This window comes from Macrobrachium nipponense, chromosome 12 (assembly GCF_015104395.2).
Source record: "Macrobrachium nipponense isolate FS-2020 chromosome 12, ASM1510439v2, whole genome shotgun sequence".
Taxonomy (NCBI): Eukaryota; Metazoa; Arthropoda; class Malacostraca; order Decapoda; family Palaemonidae; genus Macrobrachium; species Macrobrachium nipponense.
The window spans coordinates 52,879,500-52,889,898 of NC_087205.1; the positions used below are offsets into that span (position 1 = coordinate 52,879,500).

Here is a 10,399-nt window from a genome sequence, read left to right on the forward strand (position 1 = left end):
CAACTGTTCCTCCTGTGAAGCTATAGTGATTTTTTTTTTCTCTAAAAACATCGAATTATAATTTTGAATATTTATTGATGCAATATGGGTTAAAATGAATAAATATACAGAAATGCTGTGGGATAATAAAGTTTTAAATTTTCTGTGTAGTGAAATTGCCTGCATTTTGAGCAGTCTTCCGAAACGATGTCAACGAAATTATGTAAATCTGAATATTTCAATACATAAATGCTTTAAGCTCTAAATATTTTGCATAAGATTATATCATTTCATAAAGATCAACTTCCAATTGAAAGATAGGACGAATTAGATACATATGGGTGAAAACTCCTGTCTATGTTTTGTTAGTAGTACGAAAATATTATGGGAACGTCGCGCTCAGCAAATGTTGTCAGACGTTTCAAATTGATAGTGTGTAGACAGGCGGGACCAAGACTTGGGAAGGACTACGTTGTGGTTCTTACGAACTTAACCGGCCCCTACACTGGCAATAGTTTCAAATTGATAGTGTGTAGACAGGCGGGACCAAGATGGAATAATTATTCCATCTTGGGCGGGACTACGTTGTGGTCCTTACGAACTTAACCGGCCCCTACACTATCAATAATATTGACGTCAAGCAGATTGAATCTATATTCGGGATCTTCAATCATTTGCCCTCACACTGCTCAATGACATTGGGAATACTTGTCATTTCTCTCTGGTGCTTCACAGCTGCAACATCATGGTTTCTGACGAGGATTTATTATATACGTTGGTTTTCTATTTTGTGAGGAGAAAACTAAGACAAATAAGTGGATGAAAGATTGGTTTAAAAAGATACATTAATAGACACAAGAAAACCTGTTAGCTGATCTCAGATTCAGTGAGCCTTCTGATTTCACAAATTTTCTTCGCTTAGATGGAGCAGGGTTCGATGAACTTTTGACTCTGGTAGCACCGTTAATAGAAAAGAAGGAAACACATTTGAGAGAGAGTATTCCAGTAACTCAAAGATTGACGGTCACTCTTCGTTACTTGGCCACTGGCAGTACATTTGAATACTTGAAATTTGTAAGTGCTATGTCTCCTCAGTCAATCAGCAAGATAGTTATGGAGACATGTTATGCAATCATACGCCGTCTCAAATGCTATATCTAGGTAAGAAAAACATTAACATTTTCTCTTAGCTTACTTTACTAAACAAATACTACACAATGGAATACAAATGTATTAAATACATTTACAGAAATACTTTAAATAATAACCAGTAAATATATACTTTAAATGAAGAAAAAAATGTGAAATGGTTCGTTCAGGTGAAGTACCCTGAACGGGAATGATTTCCACTGAGGTAGGTGAAGTAGATGGCATGACTTTGGAATGAGAGGTGTCATTAGAGTTATTAATGACAACAAAATCACGACTCAATGTAGTACCCATCCCATCTGCAAAGATGATTTCATTTATTGCTCTTTTAGCGTAAAGAGCTAGAGTAGGGTCCATATTCGATAAATCTAAAGCCCAGGTGGCTGCAATTTTATCGTTCTCCCCGAAGGCGCTTACATGCAAGAGCTAAAATTTGTTGCCGATGATGTGATCGTCCTTGTGTCTTTGTGGCTGGCAATTCCTGAAAAAAAAAAATGTTAATACATACATACAAATGGACTGAATGAGAGAGAGAGAGAGAGAGATTTACACCGCGGCAATAGAATTGATTATTTTTTTCCTAATTTTCAGCTCCCAAACACACCAGATGAATGGAAAATGGTTAGCAAAGGATTCATGAAAAGATGGAATTTCCCTCATTGTTGCGGAGCTATAGATGGCAAGCCCGTGGAAATAAAGAAATCAGCTCACCCAGATCTTTTTATTTCAATTACAAAGATTACTTCACCATTGTCCTGATGGCAGTTGTAAATGCTGATTATGAATTTTTGATAGTAGATGCAGGCATAAATGGGAGAGAGTCTGATGGTGGAGTATTTAGTGAGACTAAATTTGGCAGGATGCTAAATGAAGGGAAATTAAACTTGCCAGCATCTGAGGTATTACAAGGAACCAATAGGCAACTGCCAACTACCTTATGTATTTGTTGCCGATGAAGCATTTGCTCTGTCTGAGCATCTTATGAAGCCATATGCACAAACTGAATTGGATGCACATAAGAGAATCTTTAATTACAGGTTAAGTAGGGCAAGACGTTGTCAAGAATGCACTTGGGATATTAACGTCTCATTTTGGTGTCTTTCAGAGACCAGTTTTATTAGCGCCAGAAAAGCTCGTGTGGTAGTACTAGCATGTTGCTATCTTCATAATTTTATTGCTCGTGTAAATAGAAACACCTATTTGTCTGTTCAGTCGAACTCTGATGAGGATAATGATACAAACCTACGGTTCGAAGTAGCTCACGATTTTGTAATAAATAATGAAATTCCCTCTCATTCAAGTTCCATTGCCAAAACAATGAGATGATTACTACCAATACTTTAATGAGGAAGGACAAATACCATGGCAAAACTCTACGTAATTACATTGCTCCTAATGTAATAAATACATTAATTATAACATAGAACATTTAATATTTTTTCTTTATATACAATATATATATATATATATATATATATATATATATATATATATATATATATATATAAACTGTTTAATTATAATGTATATGTAAATTATGTTTGCATTTCTGAGTTTATGAAATAAACAGATTTGTTTAGCTTTATTATCAGTTAGGTATTTTCAATATTTAGTTACTGATTATAGCTGTAAATTTGATATATTTTGTTTAACATGTTTATTCTTGACTAATCCAATATGCTAAAATAAATATATACTTACGTGACCGCCAATACCATCCTCATTCCCCTCCTCATCTAATGTTCTTAAGCATTGAGAAGGCAGTTCTTGGTCTATCAGGAATGACATTTCTTCATAATAGCATAATAAAGACTCTGGAATATCATCTGTCCCTGTTCCAGATCTCTTCGATGAAGTCATTTTTTTCAGTTCCTTCCTGAAGTTGGTTCTTAAGATATTGAATTTTTTCTTGACATTTTCAACAGTGACATCCTGATATCTCTCCCGATATTTGGTTATAAGAGTTTTATAATATCAATTTTTCTTGTTTCTGTTGCTCTAGTCTGGTGATTTAATTTTCCCAAGGGAAGGAAAGTCTCTGTAGAGACGTACTATGATGCACTCCATCAAAAACAATCTCTAATCGTCCCTCTTGGAGCTCGACATTTTTACAGGTGAACGAATTGAGTGAAAGTGACATTTATTGTCAATCTCACCCTCACACTACACAATGGTTAAAGGAGTCAATTACATTGACAACGTCGTTTCAATATCATTGACGACCCTTCAATCATTACCTCAGACTATCAATTTTAATGAAAATAATAGGGTTATTGTCAATAAAATGGGGTAGTGTTAGTTATAATATTACTCATTTACTGAGCGAGTACTCTACCTTGTACCTCCTGAGTAATTTGAGCCAGGTTACGAAGTGCTCTGTCCCACATAAAGGTATAGTTTTCCATATTGACCTTTGAATGCCCATTTTAGCATTATGCCAGCCGAAGTATTTCTTGCAGTTATCGGAAACAACGATGCTGAAAAACAGGACTCTTCAATTCATGCTCGTCGCAGTCACAGCTCTCGGTTTGGCTTACGTCATTCTGCATGAAGCGGTTTCTGAGGGACGCCAGTCAGAACCACAGTCATGCTGCATAACTTTTGACATGGGTATATGCCCCTGCAAAAGGACCTATGAGGCACCTTTCAGTCACCCTTGTCCATGGAATACAACTTCTCCTCAAAAGGCGCTCGAATATTTGGAGAGAATGTACGGGCAATCGACTTGTAACAGCTGGGCAACTCTCAGAGGACCTAAGCAAAGGGTAAGCTGGCTGTAGGCACAAATATAATTAGTACAATGCGTGTTACCAATCATTTCGTGATCCTCAGTTATAAATCCAGTTTTTTTTTCTTATTCAGCCTTTCTGTAGTTTCATTTACAAAATTTATTATGGTTAGAGTTGTCTGGATTCCTTCCTGACATAATTATTGTTTTTACTTTTAAATTTTCATTTCAAGTGTTCCTACTTATCTGTCATCTGTTCCTGTAACATTGTGTCAGCAGGAGTAGACAAATAAATTTGTTACTGTTATACAAGAAATATAAAAACTGCTTACATGAAGGTTTTTGGAAATACTTACAACTTGTACCTATCAATAACATGTTTCAGTTTAATGTTTTCTAATTAAACACGATTTTGGTTATTTTGTTAATCTCGCCTGCAGTTGTGGTAAAATCTAAGGTTCTTTCTAGACTATCTGGGTTTATCAATTCGTAGGTAGTAAGCTACTCTGTTTACGGCACCTTTCCAAGCGACTACTACAGTGGACTTGAAATTCTCATTCCTGAAGTAACGAAAACTTACCCTGGTTGGAGTGTCCGGGTTTACCATCGTTTCAACATGTCAGACTTAGCCTACACGAGCTGGATGTGCAAGTTAGCATGCAAGTACCCGCATCTGGATCTGTGTCATGCAGATCACGTATCAGGTTAGTTAAAAACTGTTGTTCCTTTAGGATCCGATGGATGCATTCGTCAGGCATTAGATCCTCGTTTTTTATGAATTTTCACAACTAAAACAATAATATATCTGAGAGATATAAATCTTAAATACAAAAAGATTCATTGTATATTGTACATATATGTTTTCCACTTGTGAAATACCTTGGGTTAAAGTATCATAACATCCATTTTTGGTATTAAAGGTCAGTTGTTTCTGGGTGTATATCATTTATTACATGACAAATATCCGATAACTGAACCATTCACCTGGTCTGGCCATTCTCTCTCAATGAGCACAAAGAGGCTGATGGAGAAGAGTTGCAATAAATGCATAAAGTCATAAAAAGGTGGAGGCAAGTTTTTCTTTAGGCTGAGTAACCCCCAATACCAAAAACTCAGGCCAGAGACTTGGACCTTGTTACCGAAATGAATCACCAAAAGTAAAGCCAGCAAAGGGATGTACTGAAAATCCTCTAGTAATGTTTTAAAACACTGAAGAATATAACTGATTGAAGTTTACAAGACTTATTACATGGCTTCTTACCTCTTATTTGACTCTACTACTTTTGAATGACAGAAGGTGGAAAGTTAAATTGACGATGAATATTGTTTGTCTGTTAACTTCAACTGGACCTTAGTGAGCAGCAATAGTTCATCTGTGAATAGTTTAGTAGATTGTATTTTATGTGAAGATGTATACCCTGAAAAAATTTTAATGAAAATAAGTTTAAGTAAATTGCATCAAAAATTTCATTTTTATGATATAGTTAACCGGAATGTGTATTTTGATGTTTTCTGACTTAATAAGTGATCCACAGATTTAGCTTATTTAAAATGGTAGAGCAAATTTCTAGAAAAGGAAGTTTTAGAATGATTGCATAATGCATCAAGAGCACTATGTCATAGCTAAGTGCCTGGTGGTTGTGAAGAACAGGTGCTACTACCTTAAACCTTGCTTTGTTGGTGACATTTTACCACATGCAGCGAAGGGAATGGAGAAGGCAGGCACATTATCTAGAACTTTCTAATCCCCAACACAGTAACAGTGGTTTTGCAAATGCGAAAAAGTAATCTGTAAGCAGCAGACGTAATCATGGGGTTTACAAAATGGAACGCCATTCTTTGTTCATGTTTATTGCTCTTTCAGCTTTTTCTAAGCTTCCTTCAAAAATGCTAGAATTCCTGCAGTCAGTTTCCACTAGTCATAGAATACGGGACTTGATAGTTTATTTCTTATTTATCTTTTTATTGTAATCATTTATTATTGATTCTGGCATATACGTATAACTAAATAATAACCATAATTTACTGGTAAGTGATCTTAATTAATGCTTTTTTGTCAGTTTTAGGCAACACAAGTAAAGCAACAGCGCGAGTGTGGAGGTTTGCTGTGATGGGGGACCCATTAGTGGACTGGTACGTGGTTCGTGATGCAGACTCTCCCATCCTGCAGAGGGAAGTGGATGCTGTCAAGATGTGGCTCTCGTCTGGCACTGTCAGTCAGCAGTTTTTTCACCTGTAGTAAAGATATTGAGAAACTATCCTTGACATTAAATATAATCTGTAGCTTGGCATAAAAATTACAGCTGGATGAAGGTTACTGATGAAACAATATTAACTAATTCAAAGAGATATCCGTTTTAATGTCATGAAAATGAATTTTTAGCTAGGTCCTAGATAATACTTGTGACGACAATCCAAAATATTTACAGTGTTTCCATGTGATGCGAGACCACCCATACCACGGAGTTCCAATGTTGGCCGGAACTTGGGGTGGCTGCGGCATGTGGCATGAAAAAGAGGTCCGATCTATAAGGGACACGATTTTAAGAACTTCTCTTTCGGACACAGCAGACCAGACAGCTTTAGCAGTTAGTAAAAGCATGATTTATTTGAACCACTAAGAATAGTCTTTCAACAATGAAGAGATGATAAAGATGACATTAACGTCTTCTAGTGCAAATCCAAAATGATATCTATATAATCAGGCTTCCGAGTCAGAGTATATATACGATTTGGGCATATTTTCGTTTTTATACAAATTATATTGCAGTCAGTGGCGTTATTTGCAGAGATTATCTTATCATTTAGACTTTCAATCAGTCTGCATTCTTCTATTTCTCTTCAGGCAAGTTAAGTCTGCATGTTGTAATAAAAACATGTTTATATAAATATATAATTTCGTCCTGAAGACGCCACCAATAGATGAGGAAATGGTCTGTCGACTATAAGTAGTAAATGGAGAGAAACATGAATAATCTTTCTTTGTTCCTGAGAAGCTTGCTTGAGGAGAAAAAGTTGAGACATAGACTGATTCATAGGCTATTAATGCCACTGACTTTAATAGAAATTATATTGTGATAGAATTTTTTCTTTTGTGTAATTCCCCTAGTAGTTCTCCTTAGTAAGGCAAGGAAATTCTAGTGTCCAGTCCTCTCATGCAGATAGAAAGAACCCACTGCATTCCATTCTACATAATATAACGCTCAGTGAGAGGAGCTGGTAAATGGACCATTATTACTCTGAGTATGATCAGCCAGAATCTATTGATACCTCCTGTGATATGTTTAAAAAGTATTAAAAATTACCTTTATGCCTATATATTTCTTATGATGTTTTAATCACACCTTATATAAAACTATTGACTGCTGACATGTAAGAACCTTGCATGCATTTTTTGTGACAAATTGGTGACTGTAACGTGACATTTTGAGTGGCAGTGCTTGATGTGATTTCATGGCAACAACAGCTGTAGCCAAGGTCATGGAACTAGGATGGAAGACGGTTTTAGGACAAGAAATGAGAGTCATTAACAGCAAGATCTAGCTAGTGAAAAGTAGCAGAAATCATGAAAAGGGTCAAGAGATGTGTTTGAGGGGCAGAAAGACAACGCTGAAAACGAAGAGCTTATGAAGAGAGGATACAAGCAGAGACATGCACACATGAATTTCAAGCATTAAGATTCACAGCACAATTTGGTTGTCGAAATTTTGAGAGAGCAACATTAACATCTTTGTAGTTACTGCAAAGTCCAAATTACCTAGATTTGAAAGGTTTGTCAAGGTTGTGAAGAGACAAGGCTGGCCTACATATGTGTAAAATATTTGTCTCGGTCCATTACTAACAGATAAAGGTCCGCAGTATGCCCTTGAATGAAACCTTGAACTATGATAGTCTACATATTGATGGGTAGCTAGGCTGAGAGATATTTCAACAGGTGGATTAAAATGCTGAAAGTAGTTTATCAGCACTTCTTCAGCCAAGGTAGCCGCTTTCCTCAAGGAACATTTGTTAAGTTGATGAAGCTTGTTGGGTGGCAATTAAAAGTTCATGGAATAAGCTCAGTGGAATGCCAGAAAACAATAAAGAAGTCTAGTGGGACTAGTATTCAGAAACCCAAGCAGACAGGCAAGAATGAATGTTAATACTGAGTTACCTATTGTATTAGGGAATACCAACGTGCAGAACAGAGGGAAAGTCACTATTTGTTGAGGGTTATGTAGGCAATACGAATTTAACTGATAAAAGATAAAGGCTGTACTTAAGAGTTTGGTAACTGAGGATCAAAGAATGATAAGAAACAGGTTTGTGCATCCATTAATAGGAATATCTGAAGTTATCTAGTTGTAAAAAATAATGTAAGCACCACACAATGTTATGTGTGAATATAACCTCATTTATGATTGGTTTTATGGAAATATTACAGTTGTAAAGGACTATGAATAAGTGATTAAAGCTGAGGATGACATGTTTAAGTCATAAAAATACCTGTTTGGACAGACAACTGAAAAGACAAGACAGAAGAATCAGATATAGTAGAGATAGACCCTGAAGAGTCCAGTGCTGAGACCACAGCTCTTGCAACCAGAGGAGCCCAAGCCAAGAAAGAAACTCAGCATCAAGTTATTGGCTGTAAAGTCTAGCATCCACAGCAGCTAAAAGAAGCCAAGCAGAAACTAATGAAGATTATAGGGCAATAGTTTAAGGAACTTTTAAGTTAAAGATTGTGTCTTAATTTCAAGGGAAAGGTGGCTGGAGAAGTGTGGCAAATCCTAGTGATATATTGCTCCCAAGTTATAAAGTTGGCCCATAATTCCATTGTTGAGGGTCAGCCACATAACCAGCAGTTTCTATTTGCCAGAACTACTTGCAGATGTCACCAGATATTGCAGAGTCTGTGCCATTTGCCAGAAGATTGCATTAAAATACCACTATGAAAGAGCCATTGATGGGGGCCGCTATTAAGGAGAGTAGCAGTAGACCTGATTAGGGAATCAAATGAAGGACTTAGAAGCCTACTTCTACAAGATTTACTGCTGGCATATGTCCTCTTGTTTATGCAAGCAGAAAACTGGAGAAGAATAAGTGTAACTACTGCTCAAATAAAAAGGAATGCCTAGCAATAATATCTGCAGTTAGGAGATTCCATTTGTTTTTCTATGGAGTGGATTTCATTATATAGATAGACCACAAGCCACTAGCTTACACCCAAATGTGTAAGACTGAAAGAAGTCCAAGGATTATGATGTGGGCCATAAGACTCCAGTTACAAGTTCTGAGTGGAGCATTCCTGGAAAGCTCATCATTAATGCCAATTACCTATGCAGCCTAAATTGAAAAAAATATGAGATGTTTTTTTCAAAGTGGGGGACATGTAAATCGTACGCATAAGTAAAGGATCTTTCTTTTGAGTAGTTCCCCTGGTATGATTTCTGTTATAATAATTTTGCAGAATAAGTGAGACATTTCTTATATTGGGTCTTTATTTAAATGTGTTCATTTTGTATTGATGCGTAATGAGTCTATATTTGTTTAGTTAAATAAAATTGAAATTCTAGAATATTATATGACATTTAATGGCATGTCAATTATGAATTTCTTAAATATTTTACATATTTGTCCGAGATATTTCCAAGTTGACTGAATTGACCAGTATTATGCAGCAGCGTTATACTTTGTGGGAGACTATATAAAGTAAGATAGAAGAAGACAAGACAAATCAAAAAGAGGTGTTCAGAGAGAAAAAAAAAGACTACAGACCGAAGAAAGTATCATGCTCAGTGAAAGAAACACTTGATAAGACAATCCTTATCTATCATGCAGTGTAACAAGTATGATTGGACAAATGCTTCACTGTCAAACAATGTGTAGTGTGTGGCTTGTTAGGCCTTTAGCCAGTGGCTTTATACTTGGTGTGATTAAAACACCAAGAAAAGAAAAACGATCAAGTTTATTCTCGACACTTTATACATGTTCTACTTCAGGTGTATCATAAATTGTGAAAATTGTCCAACGGGGTATTTGTTTTTAACAGTATGAGACTTGCCTTACCATCTTTCTTGTTCTGACTCTCTTTCTCTTTGTCCCTTTCTCTTTGTATAATATTGCCTCTGCCTCCAGCTCTCGAGGATTCTGGTGTATGCACTGCATTACCATTTAATAGAAGTTACACAATCTCGGTCACAAGGCCAGTCAGGAAATATCTCAAATAAACAGATTATGTAAAGTATTTGAGAAAATCATATTTTCAAGCTCTTAAACATAAAATAATGAAAAAAAATTTCACTAAAATCGCACTAAACAATTATTCTTTAAAAAATAGATGCCCTTTTTGAATTAACAAATATTATCTCAAAGTTCTCACATATCAAACAAAATTGGAGATTTTATCTGCTTGCTTAATTGCAACAGAGAAACTATACCAAAAAAATAATATTCTCATATATCATACTTTCACAACTCATTCCCACTTATGAAAAGGTCACATAATTTTTTTTTTAACTATCTTGATCAAGTAATCTGTGCCAGCTCTGAACTTTTCTGGAA

At 35.8% G+C, this 10,399-nt stretch overlaps 1 protein-coding gene across 1 annotated transcript; it reads left to right on the forward strand.

Annotated features, from left to right (window-relative positions):
* Nucleotides 1-421: 421 nt before the first annotated feature.
* On the forward strand, nucleotides 422-7,153 carry LOC135224538 (uncharacterized). Its single transcript, XM_064263610.1, has 5 exons — nucleotides 422-1,140; nucleotides 3,588-3,893; nucleotides 4,350-4,560; nucleotides 5,917-6,068; nucleotides 6,286-7,153. Exons 2-5 carry the CDS (start codon nucleotides 3,603-3,605, stop codon nucleotides 6,475-6,477), a joined length of 846 nt encoding a protein of 281 aa, XP_064119680.1. The 5' UTR covers nucleotides 422-1,140; nucleotides 3,588-3,602; the 3' UTR covers nucleotides 6,478-7,153.
* The last annotated feature ends 3,246 nt before the right edge of the window (nucleotides 7,154-10,399 follow it).